General features: G+C 28.0%; 1 protein-coding gene across 1 annotated transcript in view; it reads left to right on the top strand.

Annotated features, from left to right (window-relative positions):
* LOC107440706 (palmitoyltransferase ZDHHC8) overlaps positions 1-16,179 on the top strand; it is a 38,790-nt gene that overhangs the window by 10,299 nt on the left and 12,312 nt on the right. The window contains exons 4-6 of the mRNA XM_043053382.2: positions 957-1,129; positions 4,226-4,328; positions 13,449-13,540. Of these exons, the coding sequence (XP_042909316.1) occupies positions 957-1,129; positions 4,226-4,328; positions 13,449-13,540 (368 nt within the window). The remainder of the gene's footprint in view (positions 1-956; positions 1,130-4,225; positions 4,329-13,448; positions 13,541-16,179) is intronic.

The following is a 16,179-nucleotide window of genomic DNA, read 5'->3' as shown; positions in this document are numbered from 1 at the left end:
TATTTTTTACTTCACTAAATGTAAATGCTTATATTATTTCCAATTTTTTGAATTTCTCTTATTAACTTACACGATTATGCATGCTGTATCTTTACTTGTAGCCCGAAATATGTTGCTAGTAAAATCTCTGTTACTTGTCTGGCAACTTACATCACTTTCCAGACACATTCTTTCAGGGTGCGTACAGACTCCTTATAATCCTTAGAAACTCCTTGGAAATTAAAAAAAGTCTCCTAGGAGTACTTGGAACTACTTAGATTTCTAAATTAGTCCGTAGAAACTCCTTAGATTATTGCATTGCATAGATGAACTTACTAAGTCCGCTATTGAATTTGCTGTCCAAGCAGGGAAACTAAATTATATGACTTAGCTGTCAAAATCTAATAGTTTAAGAAAAACTTTAAAAGAAAAAAAATTGAATTGCACGAGTTAGAAGAAGAAAAAAATGACAGCAAATAATTTTAATTTTACATGTTAGAAGAAAACTTAATTAATAATTTACTGTGATTTTTTTTTTTTTTTTTTTTTTTTTTTTTTTTTTTTTTTTTTNATTTTCTTACGTATTCAAATTTAAAAATATAAGATTGGTAAGTTTTTATATTAATTTTTAACATCTATACTTTAACAAGATTTATTAAAATATTTGAAACTGAAAAATATATTTATGTGTAAAAGTGATAACTTTATTTATTTTTTTTGATGTAGTTTGACAAAGTCAAAATTTATTTCAAAAGGGCTAGAAAAAATATGCAAAATATACATTTTTGCAAGTTCCTCATAATAACTGTTTTTTAATTTTTAAAAAAAAAAACTGTCTAGTTATCTTTTACACAAAGTTTTTAAATTTTTGATAAGTCCTTAAAATTTTGCACTCCTTGGATTTCTTCTGATCTCTGTGTGAACCCTGCCTTTATGTTTATAGCCCATGTGATAACCAATTATTTATTATTTTTCAGACATTTGACCATCACTGTCCATGGGTGAACAATTGCATTGGTCGCAGGAATTACCGTTACTTTTTTTTATTCCTCATTTTCCTGAGTGTACATATGATTAGCATCTTTTCCTATTGTGTATTGTACATGTTGGAGCATCATGAAGAAATTCATCACAGAGATACCATTGTTACGTATCCTTTTTATTTATGGACAACTTTTCTTAATAATTTGGGAAATAGACAAAGCTATATAATGTGAATGATGCTGAAATGTGGCATTTGTTTATGTTAGCAACTGTTCTTTCTATTTTATTTTGAGTAAGCCAAGCCCGTCAAGCATCAATTCTCTTAAAACACATTCTAAATTCTTTCGCAAAGATTCTTCTTCGGGGATTTCAATTCTTTCATTATATATTTACACAGAGACTCAACACAAAGACAGGCACGAATCCATGACGAACATGAGCAAGCTAATTATACATCAAAGTTGCTTGGTACATGAAGCAAAAATGTATCATGGTTGCAATAATATACACAAGCAAATAATAAATTTAAATAAAATAAGTAGATGAGAGAGAATTATATTTCAATATCTAATTTGATGTGAAATACGGCTAGGGATGAGATTTTTCCGTTTTTTAACGGATTTCCTCTTTTTTCTCTCGAATTTCAGCCTTTTTATTGAAAACTCCGTTTCTCTAGAAATTTTACTTTTTCTATTACAAATATTCCTCTTTTTCAGAAAATTCAGCCATTGACATAAAATAATTACATTTATTTCCGTATTTCAAAGATAAACACAAAATTCCAGCTACATAGCTACCAACCCTTCCGCATTTTTACTTATTTTAGCTATTTTCCCCATTTTTATGCGCAGAATATAAGATTTTCCGCATTTTTCCTCCTTCCACCAGATAGCTCTTATTTTTGTAATTCAAATGAAGCTGCTTCAAGCAAACCTTCTAGAAGTCCCAAACCCAGAATCTGCTAATAGCTCTATTCTTATTCACGCAATTTTAATATCAAACAGCTTTTCGTATTTACATGATTTAAAAGTTGTGTGCTGCGGTTCTTATTCACGCGATCTGAATATCGTACATTGCGATATTTACGAGTTTTTTAAAACCTATGTAATTATTTGTATTCACGATAGTTTAAAATCCTATGTCGTAATACGCTCATGCGGTTATAATATTATACATCGATTTTCGTATTTATACGTGATTTAAAAATAAGGCATTGTGATTTGTATTTACGCGATCTAAAAATTCTGCATCATGATTCATATATACGAGATCTAAAAATTATGAGTCGTGATTTGTATTTACGCAATTTAAAAATTATGAATCGTGATATGTATTTATGTGATTTCTATATCGCAGTTTGTATTCTCGAATATCGAGTTTCATATTCCCGTGATTTTAAAGTCCAAGATCGCAATTTGTGATAACGCGATTTTAAGATCGACTTTCGCGATTCCAGTGAGAAGTAAGTTTTTTTTTATTGAATTAGTTACTATAAAGGTGACTGTTTTTCTATCGACTATTATTAGTATATGTTGGCATTACAACATTAGCGGAATTTTGTGCTTGCAAAGAAGAAGAGTAAGATTTGTCAAAGGATGTTTGAAGATGAGCTAACGACTAAATTAATCTTCAATCTGTTAGTGCAACACCCTCTGTGTGTTGAGTTCAGAGGGTGTTGGTTAGTGCCAGTTTTGCTATTACTACAAGAATATACAAGCAATTTGACCTTGTTAAAGGATTTTTTGCTTGTTTTGTGAAGCATGAAGCATTTGCAACAATTGGAAATAAAAAAGAATATAGCAAGCAAAAGTAATCACTTAAAAAGTGATTAAATTTTTTTTTGGAAAAAGAGTTACATAACTCAGCACTAAAATCCAAAATTTTAAAAATAATGTTGCTGTTATTTATGCTCTAAAATGCGAAATTCTTATCAAAAGAAAAATAATTATCTAAACAGTTGCTAATTATCATGTAATTTTTCAAACTTAAATAGCAATTTTTGTATGTTAAGGAGTTACTATATATTTCGACTTCACAGTTATTGATATGTTTCACAGGGCTCTAGCTAGATTAGATTATAATTTGAACATAGTGATTCTAATTGTAAAAGTTTCTTTTCTAAATAGTTTAAAAAGCCATGCTACTGGTATATTTGTTATAAACTACGTAACAGTATTTATTAAGAGAAATATAATATTAATGTGTGTTCTCAGTAGTTTTAATTTGCTAAACCAGGCACTTTCTCAAGTAATAATTGTCTCTTATGTGAACTGAAGAAAAATTTCATTTTCTAGCTTTATTATTTCAATTGGTAATTTTACTTTTTACTAAATGTTAAGTATCGATGTAATCATTTATGTAATAATAAGTTAGTGAACAATTTTATGTCAACACATTGTTATTTATTATCTTAAATTGTCCGGAATTTATTATTAAAAGGTTGCACGCATGTAAAATTTACTTGCAGGGAAATTCAACTTTTGGCCAATCTCATCCCTGTAATTAATGTTTATTATAGTGTTTAATTAATAGGTGATGTGTGGGTATGGGAAGTCTTCTTGAAGTGTGAGTACAAAATCGGAAGAATTTATACAATTAATTTGAAGCAACAATAATTTTCTAAAAAACAAAATTTTATTGTACCTACTCCTAATCATTTTGTAATACATTTTATGTATAGGAATAAAACATAAACTAGAAAATTTATGTTGATATTTAAGCTGTCAGTCACAAAAGTCGCGGATAACCCATTGTCCAGCTCTGGTGAGACATATTTAGAGTAGCTACCTCAAACCTTGTTAAAATGATTAAAACATGATATAATTTTAAGAAATAGTTTTTATTCACGGGAAGTTCTTAAGCAAAATCCTAGTTATATCTAGTAATTTTCTGATTTCGATTAATGGGCAAGAAGCAAGTGGGACATCAGATCTTTGCAAAATTAAAAACATTGTTTTAATTTTGTGATTTATTTATTTTTTTGTAATTTCTAGATTTGTTGTTTGTTTGTTATATTTCTGAAATCAGCAGATTCTGTTTCAAAACCAAATGATCAGAGCGAAAGGAAAACTCATGCTAGACCGTCGCATGCTACTCTAGTGCGACGTAAACAAACAACAACAATTCTAAGCTTTTTTTTCCTTCAAAAATAAAGACAAAGCTTGTCAGTTTTTATTAAAACTATCTTTAATCAGCTTTTTTTACATTTCTCATCTAAGACATGCATACCTTAGCTGTATTGTAATCCTTAACTGTAATGTAGCATTGTTATCATTATCATCATTACTTTGTTATTTATACCAATATTAGGACTCACTGGGTTTCATGTAGTTCTTGTATTTAGAGGCAGAACTACTAATGAACAGGTAGGTTGTTGTTTTTTTTATCTGAAAATATTTTATCATCGTTACTTTGCTTTTTATACCACTACTAGGATTCATGGTCTTCATGTATATTTTATCTAAAGTGAGAAGTTCCCTAGTAATTCGTCTGGACCTGTGGCAGTGACTGATGAGGTATAACTATTTCAAGTAGGGGTGTGGGATCATTGTTTAAGACAGGTTTCAGCTCTGGTTGACGAGAGAAAGGGAATCCTTTTTTTTTCTTCTGGTGTTTGCCCCATAGTTAAAAGGAAGCTAACCTATCTGAAATGCTCTATTCTTGTTTTCATAGCCGTAGATGGTCTCAGACTTTATTGCAGGGGGAGTTCATACTGTAGACAAGGGGTGCACAACCTGCGGCCCGAGGGAAAATGCGACCCTTCGACTGCTGAAGTGCGGTCTGCGAGAGTTTCTAAACGCAATAAAAAAAAATTAAAAAATGGCAATTTTTAATCGCACTTTTAAGTCATCACGTTTTGACGCAATCAATTTTAACAGATTCTTTAGTAAATGTAGGTTTAACGCGCTTTCTTTAAGCCGATTTTATCGTAAATATAAATGATTTTTTTAAAACAGTTATTTCCGCTTTTCTACGTGATTTCGAAAATCCGGTATTTTTATTATGACGCGAGTTTCAAATCACAAATTTAAATAATCACTTTATTTGGGACGATTATTTTATTTTCACTTATTTGCAATTCTTTCTCTTTTTTTTTTTTCAAAAAACTTTTTCGTCAGTTATTGCTATGTGTTCCCACATATTATAAAAAATTCCAATTGTTCTATTACGACATACAATTTTTAAATCATGCATTTGACACGCTTTATTCGTGATGAGTTCAGCATAAATATATTTTTTCCCAATTATTTCTATACTTTTCCACATGATTATGATGATCCTGTTATTTAACTAGATGTTATTACGACACATGATTGTTAATTGCGCAATTAAATAATACCTTTTTGATACGGTATTTCAGTGCAGTTTTATCGTAAATCCTAGTTATTTTTCCTTCGTTTTTATTTCCGCAACGAATATGATTTGGTCAAATGTGGTAATGAATTGTGATTTGATCAAAAACCAAATATTCGACAAAAAAAAATCGACTGAATGCCGTACACTTGGGGCCAAATAGCAAAATCTTTTAGCAGCATAGCAACACTGAAACTAAAATTTCAATGCTCAGAATAATATTTCCTGGAAAAACGTATTCATAAATTAACTCTAAAAAATAAGGCCGATCAAGAACGTTTTTGAAAATGTTGAAAAGCAAAACAGAGAACATAAAAATCAATCTTAATTTTTGGAAAAAAAATTTTAAAGCTGGACATCTCAGTTTTTCAATTATCGGAAAAAGCCAAGAAAAAAGAATTAAGTCAACAGAAATGCTATTAAAAATTACTGCATTATAAGGAAAACGTCTAAAAAAAAGTTTTTTTTTTTTTATTTAAAGAAAATAAAAAGATGGAAAAAACGTTCTTAATTTTTCAAATGAATTTCTTATGCCGAAAATCTGAATTTAAATTTTTCTCATTGCCATAATTTTAGAAGAAAAAGAATTGCTATCAAATAAATTTTATTAGTAACTTTATTTTTTTAAAAAATACTGAGTCATAATAAAAATACCTAAAAAAAGAAAAACAGAAAAAAAAAATTTTTTTAGTTCCTGAAACAAAACTTTAATACTGAAAATCACACTTTTCTATGTTACTGGTTATTTATATTACAGTACAGGGAAAGAGTGAAAGAGTTAACAGTATGAGACGTTCTGTTAAAATGCTGGGTTATAATAAAAACAGCAAAAAATGGAAATAAATCCTTCTCAATTCTCAAAGTATCGAAAAAAAGACAAAATTGACTTGTCTGATTATAATTTTTTTTTTAAAAAAAAAAGTAATATCCATAAAAATTCAAAAATAAAAAAAACTTGGAAAAATGCATTTCTAAAAGATATTCTGCCGAATATTTGACTGATCATTCAACCAACTGAATTTTTCACAGAATGGCCAAATACTCGTTACATCCCTCCCTAATTTAAATGCAATGTTATTGCAACTTGAGAAATTCATAAAAATGACGGAAAACCTGAATTTTTAAACTGCTCACTGTTGGTAGTTTAGATTTCAATTTTTTGTTGCTTAAGTGATCTTTTTCGATAAAAAAAAGGAAAATGTTTTCGATATTAAAGAATCTAATAGTTAATAAAATAATAAAGTACATTACAAAATAAGCATTGAATTTTATTTTGAACTATCACAGTTTTGTGTTTATTTTAGGCTTTTGTTTAAAACCTATAAATTTTCCTCAATTAAAATATTTAATTTGAATTGATATTACTTAATTATGACTAAACTTTATCCTACTTTCATTCTGTGTCATTGCAGTTTTTTTTTTATTTATTAGAATTTAATTCTAAAATGAATTTTCGTATTGCATGATATGATAAAAAAAAAAAACATTTCTTTTCTTCAATGTTTATCTATTTTGATAAATCTATCGTTCATATGATAAAAATAGCAAGGGTTTTTTTTGTAAAAAAAAATAAGGAAAAGATTTATTTTTGAATGATTTCTAATAATGGAACACTACTAAGTTATTGATATTACTAAGTTTATTGATAAAAAAAATGGAACGCTAATGTTTAAATAAACATTACTACATTTGTCATTAACATGTCTAAATACATCTGCGGCCCTTCGTTAGCCAACCTGCTGTGCAAGTGGCCCTTCACTCAAAAAGGTTGTGCACCCCTAGTATGAAGCCATTTTTAGTGCTANTGCTGGGAAATTCAGCTTTTGGCCAATCTCATCCCTGTAATTAATGTTTATTATAGTGTTTAATTAATAGGTGATGTGTGGGTATGGGAAGTCTTCTTGAAGTGTGAGTACAAAATCGGAAGAATTTATACAATTAATTTGAAGCAACAATAATTTTACTAAAAAGCAAAATTTTATTGTACCTACTCCTAATCATTTTGTAATACATTTTATCTATAGGAATAAAACATAAACTAGAAAATTAATGTTGATATTTAAGCTGTCGGTAACAAAAGTCGCGGATAGCCCATTGTCCAGCTCTGGTGAGACATATTTAGAGTAGCTACCTCAAACCTTGTTAGAATGATTAAAAGATGGAATAATTTTAAGAAATAGTTTTTATTCACGGGAAGTTCTAAGCAAAATCCTAGTTATATCTAGTAACTTTCTGATTTCGATTAATGGGCAAGAAGCAAGTGTGACATCAGATCTTTGCAAAATTAAAAACATTGTTTTAATTTTGTGATTTATTTATTTTTTTGTAATTTCTAGATTTGTTGTTTGTTTGTTATATTTCTGAAATCAGCAGATTCTGTTTCAAAACCAAATGATCAGAGCGAAAGGAAAACTCATGCTAGACCGTCGCATGCAGCTCTAGTGCAACGTAAACAAACAACAACAATTCAAAGCTTTTTTTTTTCCCTTCAAAAATAAAGACAAAGCTTGTCAGTTTTTATTAAAACTATCTTTAATCAGCTTTTTTTACATTTCTCATCTAAGACATGCATACCTTAGCTGTATTGTAATCCTTAACTGTAATGTAGCATTGTTATCATTATCATCATTACTTTGTTATTTATACCAATATTAGGACTCACTGGGTTTCATGTAGTTCTTGTATTTAGAGGCAGAACTACTAATGAACAGGTAGGTTGTTGTTTTTTTTATCTGAAAATATTTTATCATCGTTACTTTGCTTTTTATACCACTACTAGGATTCATGGTCTTCATGTATATTTTATCTAAAGTGAGAAGTTCCCTAGTAATTCGTCTGGACCTGTGGCAGTGACTGATGAGGTATAACTATTTCAAGTAGGGGTGTGGGATCATTGTTTAAGACAGGTTTCAGCTCTGGTTGACGAGAGAAAGGGAATCCTTTTTTTTCTGGTGTTTGCCCCATAGTTAAAAGGAAGCTAACCTATCTGAAATGCTCTATTCTTGTTTTCATAGCAGTAGATGGTCTCAGACTTTATAGCGGGGGGAGTTCATACTGTAGACTAGGGGTGCACAATTTTAAAAAATGGCAATTTTAAGTCATCACGTTTTGACGCAATCAATTTTAACAGATTCTTTAGTCAATGTACGTTTAACACGCTTTCTTTAAGCCGATTTTATCGTAAATATAAATGTTTTTTTTTTTTTTAAACAATTATTTCCGCTTTTCTACACTGTTTCGAAAATCCGGTATTTTTATTATGACACGAGTTTCAGATCACAAATTTAAATAATCACTTTTTGTGCACTTTATTTGTGACAATTTCATCTTAAATCTAAGTGATTTTTTATCTTTTTTCGCAATTTTTCTTTTTTTTCAACAATTTTTTTCGGCAGTTATTGCTATGCATTCCCACGTATTATAAAAAATTCCAATTGTTCCGATCGCCCAATTAAATAATCCTTTTTTGATATGGTATTTCAGTACAGTTTTATCGTAAGTCCTAGTTATTTTTCCTTCGTTTTTATTTCCGCAACGAATATGATTTGGTCGAATGTGGTGATGAATTGTGATTTGATCAAAAACCAAATATTCTGCAAGAAAAAGAAGAAGAAAAAAATCGACTGAACGCCGTACACTTGGGGCCAAATAGCAAAATCTTTTAGCAGCATAGCAACACATGAAACTGAAATTTCAATGCTCAGAATAATATTTCCTGGAAAAACGTATTCTTAAATTAACTCTAAAAAATAAGGCCAATCAAGAACGTTTTTGAAAATGTTGAAAAGCAAAACAGAGAACATAAAAATCAATCTTTATTTTTGGAAAAAATTTTTAAAGCTAAACATCTCAGTTTTTCAATTATCAGAAAAAGCCAAGAAAAAAGAATTAAGTCAACAGAAATGCTATTAAAAATTACTGCGTTATAAGGAAAACGTCTAAAAAAAGTTTTTTTTTATTTAAAGAATATAAAAAGATAGAAAATGAAGATCTTAATGTTTTTAAATGAAAATCTTATGCCGAAAATCTCAATTTAAATTTTTCTCATTGCCATAATTTTGGAAGAAAAAGAATTGCTATAAAATAAATTTTATTAGTAACTTTATTTTTAAAAAAAATGCTGAGTCATAATAAAAATACCTAAAAGAAGAAAAACAGAATAAAAAAAAAGAATTTTTCTTAGTTCCTGAAACAAAACTTTAATACTGAAAATCACACTTTTCTATGTTACTGGTTATTTATATTACAGTACAGGAAAAGAGTGATAATAATAGTATGAGATGTTCTGTTAAAATGCTGGGTTATAATAAAAACAGCAAAAAATGGAGAGAAAAAATCCTTCTCAATTCTCAAAGTATCGAAAAAATTACAAAATTGACTTGTCTGATTATAATTTTTAAGAAAAAAAAGTAATATCCATAAAAATTCAAAAGTAAAAAAAACTTGGAAAAATACATTTCTAAAAAATATTCTGCCGAATATTTGACTCATCATTCAACCAACTGAATTTTTCACAGAATGGCCAAATACTCGTTACATCCCTCCCTAATTTAAATGCAATGTTATTGCAACTTGAGAAATTCATAAAATGATGGAAAACGTGAATTTTTAAACTGCTCGCTGTTGGTAGTTTAGATTTCAATTTTTTGTTGCTTAAGTGATCTTTTTCAATAAGAAAAAGGAAAATGTTTACGATATAAAAAAATCTAATAATTAATAAAGTACATTACAAAATAAGCATTGAATTTTATTTTGAACTATCACAATTTTGTTTTTATTTTAGGCTTTTGTTTAAGACCTATAAATTTTTCTCAATTTAAATATTTAATTTGAATTTATATTACTTAATTATGACTAAACTTTTTCCTACTTTCATTCTGTGCAATTGCAGTTTTTTTTTATTTATTAGAATTTAATTCTAAAATGAGTTTTCGTATTGCATGATATGATAAAAAAAATATTTCTTTTCTTCAATGTTTATTTATTTTGATAAATCTATTGTTCATATGATAAAAATAGCAAGGTTTTTTTTTTTTGTAAAAAAAAAAAATTATAAGTTTTTTTATTCTTGAATAAATTCTAATAATGGAACACTACTAAGTTATTGATATTACTGAGTTTAATGATTAAAAAAATGGAACGCTACTGTTTAAATAAACATTACTACTTTTGTCATTAACATGTCTAAATACATCTGCGGCCCTTCGTTAGCCAACTTGCTGTGCAAGTGACCCTCACTCAAAAAGGTTTGCACCCCTACTATAGACAAACTATAGTTCTTGTATTTAGTAGCAAATATATTAAAGAGGTGGAATTTTTTAATCTCTCTGAAAGTATTTTATTATCGTTGGTTTACTTTTCATACCATTTTCGGGATTCACTGAGTTTCATGTAATTCTTTTATTTAGTGGCTGAACTACTAATAAAATTGTGTTTTTATTTTTTAATTTCTTTTTTATCTGAAATTTTTTGTGTTAATGCTGAATTTGTAATGTGTAAATTATTAAACTTCTTCTGAGTGTGTCCAGAATGCATTTAGAGTTACATTGTATTTAAATTTTTATTTCTAAAGAGAAAAATTTTAGTTCAAAAGAGAAATTTTATTAGCAAAATAATAATTTGATCATAAATTTTATCTAGTACCATCTTTTCCTGTGGGTGTTGATAAAATGTTGCTAATTTTTCTCCTTTTATGAGTTTGATGCCATGTGTTTGAGTTCCCTTTCTGTCAGACTAACTGTGGGAGGTTCTCATGGTTTTCCTCTCCATGTAATGCGAGTTAGTTTCATCAAAAAAGTCCTCCATAAAGATAAAATGTCTCCCAATACTTGATTCAGAAGTTCCATTGTCTTCTGGATAGGGTTTTAAATTACAAGCCTGCGTAGTTGAACATTAGTAGTCGTAAACCCAAAAATAGGGTCGATAGGACGGTTATAAAATAAAATAGTTTAAGCAGTGCTCCCACGGGTCAGGGAAAACCTGGAATGCGAATTTTTTTTTACTCTAAAAAGCAAGGAATAGTCAAGGAATGCTGCATTTATTTATTATTACTATTTTTTTTCCTTCAAAAACCTGAAAAATTTCTATGTTAAACCTGAGAACTATCTATTCTTAGAATTGTCATCAACAGTAGTCAGTTATTGAGATTCGAGTTAAAAAATTCTAACATCCATTACAAATATTTGTTATTAAAATTTCACATTTTAGTGAAACTTTTCTACCTTTTATCCTCATTCAAAATTTTTTGCTCAGAAAAGCGAATATTCGGAGTTATAAATAAGAAAATAAAAGTTATCTAGTGCATGGCATGTCAAATTTCATTGACATTTTCCTGATATACCTGGAAAAGTAAGAATTTTTTTTCTGAAATTAAGTGGGACCGTATGTGGACAGTTAACTTTGCCCTAAAATGTTATTTTCAATTTCTTCAAACAGGATACTATGTTTTCTAAATTTAAAAATATTTATAATCATTCTGCTTTATATTGACGGGGGGTGCAACTTTTCACCGTTTTTAAGACACTTAAATTTTTTTGCCTTATCCATAACTAAAAAAATTGTTAAGCTATTTCAGTACTGAAGTATCTGTCTTTCTCTTGTCACCTTGCATTTTCTTTACATTGAAATGAGAGAAAAGATTACTGCTCATTCGGACAGCGGCATCTTTTTATCTAGACACCACAGGTTATGAGACCCCAGAAGCTGAAATGAGGTCTTAAATGCTCTCGATGCTTTTACCACACTGCAAATTTCTTTCATTTTCTTATCAATTTGAAGACTGTATTTGACACAACTGGGGTAAAAAAAGACAATAGAAATATAATCTTTGAAGTGTTCATATGAATGAAATATTTATTCAGACACTTGATAGATGATTATTTGTGATTATATATACATATATATTTATATATATTTGAAAGTTCAAAATGAAGATAAAACAAAAGAAAATTACAGACATGTGAAAAAAGGGGGAATTAGGATAAAAAATAACAAACAACTGGGGGGGGGTAGAATTTTTTTTTAAAAAAATTCAAGAATGATTTATAAAATATTTTTGTAACAAGATTGCAAAATGTGAAAACAAAAGTGCACATTGAGTGTAACTAGAGGAATTTTGTTTTAAAATGACGTTCTTACTGCATTGCTGAAGTGCGTTTGATTTGTTAGTTACCAAGGCTGGGGCCGAAATGTATATATATACAGTCGGACCTCTATATAACGAAGTCACTAAATCCCGATAATAAGTTTGTTATATGGAAAATTCATTAAATCGGAAATCACCTTTTGAAATACTTAAACAACACAAAACAGGTTATAAACTCATAAACAAGAGACATAATTAAAATAGCAATTGATACACCTTTATCTTGTAAACTAATATCTACTATTTATTTTATAAATCTTAACCATAGAAGAAATCTGCATAGAAATGAGGGACAGAGCGAAATATTATCCAGTGTTACACTATCATGCTACATGCATTTTCAACTTAAAAAAAAAGATTAATTTATGTATAATATTAGAGTAGCATTTATAATAAAAGTAATTTTTAGCATACATTACCGCATGCATTCTTAAATGCAATTGCTACTGATAACTTTTGTCTGAGTTTTTCGTTTAAAATGCAAACAAGAAGGGAAAGGGATTTTGCTTTTTTCTCTAAAAGTTAAGTGGCTTCGAAAATTAATTCAAGGTCATTGTCCCCATAAAATGCGTTAACAAGTTTGAAATGTTTCGGGAAATAGGGAAAGTGCATGTATATATATATACACATAAACTAGATTTAATTAGAAAATTCAAGAATTAATATGGCTGATATTTACACTAAATGCCACTAAGTAATACATGTCTAGTTTTTTTTCCAAATTTTTTGTAAAATATTGAAAGTCAAATCAGAAATAAAATTAATTTTAATATGTGCCCTTCTCCTTTCCCCAAAAAGCATTTGAGCTTAGGTTTTTTTGGAATTTGTGGGTCAAAAACCTTGGCTCCTCTGTAAATTCAGAATGCACTTAATAAATAATATGGTTTTGGACATGGAATAAATAACCTTTAGTACCTTTTGAAAAAAAAAAAATTTTGCCATGTAACTTATTTTATTATTGAATGACTTTATTTTCCTTCTTTGACAGGTAACTGGAAAGTTCCGAGGTGGATATAATCCTTTTTCAAAAGGTTGCTGGAAGAATATATGCAATACTCTTTGTGGTCCACAATATCCTAAGTATATACTTTACAACAATGTTCAATTTATCTGATTATTATTATTTTTTTGTTACAAATTTTAAACTTTTAAAAGTTTGAATGTTTACATTTAAATGTTTGGATTAAAAAAAAAATTAACTATTTGTACATAATTTGGGTTAATCCAGAATCTTGACTGTTGTTGACACCTGAATACATACCTGCCAACTCTCCTGTTTTTTAATGATTACTTCAGTATTTTACTACTCTCTCCTGTTTACCATCATATTCTCTGCATTTGTTTAGGAAATTTTATTTGAGAATTTACCAATTATTAATTAATGATTGGTATTATTCATTAAATATTTTTAATTAAGAAATTTGGCGACAAAATATTCGCTAATGGCAAAAATACTTATTATTCCTGTTTAACCGAATATTCTAAAATTTCTCTGTATTTGTTGCAGAAATTTAATAAAAAATAAGAAGTTTTAATTAAGAATTTACCTATTATTAATTAAGAATTTTGGCGATAAAATATCCGCTGTTGGCAAAAATACTTCTAATTCATAATTACCCAAATATTCTCAAATTTCTCCATATTTTTTGAAGGAATTTAATTAGTAGTAAGAAATTTTTTAATTAAGAATTTTGGCGATGAAATATATGCTAATGGCGAAAATACTTCTTATTCCTTAATAGATAGTGCTGTTGCCAGTATTGCCATATGTTGAGTGTTTATAGTTTAAGTAATTATAAAGAGTGGTTTAAAAAAATCTCCTTCAGATTAAGATTTATATACATATTTTTTACTTCGCTTGTAAGAGCTTATATTATTTTCAATTTTGACTTACATGATTATGCATGATGTATCAGAACTTTACTTATAGCCAAAAAATGTTAGTAAAATCTCCGTTATTTTATTTCTCCAAAGTTGGCAGGTGTGTGAATATTAAAGTGATGCCTAAATCGGAAAAGTTTTCATAAGATTTAAAAATGCTAATCCTAAGTATATACTTTACAAAGTATATCCTTAACAAAGATGTTCAGTTTATCCGATTATTTATTTATTTTTATTTTTGTTTCAATGTAAAAAGTTTGAGTGTTTACATTTTAATGTTTGCATTTTCAAAAAAAAAATTTGTACATAATTTGGGTGAATCCAAAATCTAGAACTGTTGTTGACATTTAAATATTGAAATGAAAGGAAAGTCATTTGAATAATGAGGAAAGTTTTCAAAAGTACTGATCCTAAATATGCACTTTACAAAGTAATCCTTTACAAAGATGTACAATTTATCTTTTTTATTTATTTATTTATTTATTTTGTTACAATTTTACAAAGTTTGAATGTTTACATTTTAATGTTTGGATTAAGAAAAAATTACTTATTTGTATTTCATTTGGGTGAATCCAAAATCTTAATGAAAGAAAGAAAAGAATCTAAAAATAATTCAGAAAATAATGATTATCAAATTAATTTTAATCTGTATAAATGGATTATTCGATACTTTAACGAAAGCTGTATTGAAGCCAATTTCAGTTGTTTTTCTTAGTTCAAACTTTAGGTGTGTTGCTGTTTTCATTATTGAAATGTGGTGTATTTTCTTCTGTGTTGCTGTTTTTGAATTAAATGTTTACTAATTTACATCTTTGGTCTTGATATTTTACTTATTTAGTACATATTCAAAAAACTTATGATTAGCGATTTATATTTGACCGAAAATGGATTTAAATGAAAAAGTTTCAAGTGACATATATAGTTCTAGGACTGTTGTGGATTCATCAATCAACCTGTGTTAAAAAAAAGTAAAGCAGTAATAATAAATTCTTGTTCAGGGTTACCACAGTACTTGAAAGTCCTTGAATTTTGCTGTAAAAATCAGGTGTAATTTGATGTACACACAATATAAAATTAGGTATTGTGAATCATATTTACACAATTTAAAATGTCATGCCTTGTGATTCATGATCTATTTTAAAGAAAATAAAGTTTGCTCAATCTTAATTTGTTATTTGTCAAAATGTACTACAAAAGATTTTATTTTGTTCAAAATACATTACTGATATTCTGAGGTAATAAAAATATCTTTTGTTTTTGAAATTGAAACAGTTAGGCTAAATATTTTTTTTTCAATTAATTTGATATGCTTGATTAAATTTTACATGAAATAAAGACTGGTCTCAGTCTTTAAAAATTGAAGAGCATACTGTCAATATTAAAAAAATTGAAATACTCAAGTTGATATAAATCACAATGTAGCGATCAAACTATTTCCATTGGTTGCTTGGGCTGCACATATTAAAAAATTGCTACAACTATTAAACAATTCAAAATTGATATATATGCTTCTTATATATTGATAAATATGCTGGGAATCCTGAGTTAATATACAGAAATTTCCTTTTTTAACACAATAAACATACCATAACCAATAAAAAGATCAGTTATTGTGTGTTGTATTGTAAAGTGTTAGTATGTGTAGTGTTAAGTGTTTATTATCATTCTTTATTTTGTCTTCGCCGCGAAATCCAAATTTAATGTTGCTTGTTAAACCTAGGCAACTATGTTTCAATTTTATTAACAAATGAAATTACATTAAAAGATTTCCTACTGTCACCATAATTGTTTATTTTTGTTGTAAAATGATAGTCATATCCAGTTGTTTGTCTGCTAGC

The sequence above is a fragment of the Parasteatoda tepidariorum genome, chromosome 7, assembly GCF_043381705.1.
Source record: "Parasteatoda tepidariorum isolate YZ-2023 chromosome 7, CAS_Ptep_4.0, whole genome shotgun sequence".
In the NCBI taxonomy this organism is placed as follows: domain Eukaryota; kingdom Metazoa; phylum Arthropoda; class Arachnida; order Araneae; family Theridiidae; genus Parasteatoda; species Parasteatoda tepidariorum.
Note: the sequence above shows the minus strand (reverse complement) of the source record. Positions and strands in the feature narration are given on the sequence as shown.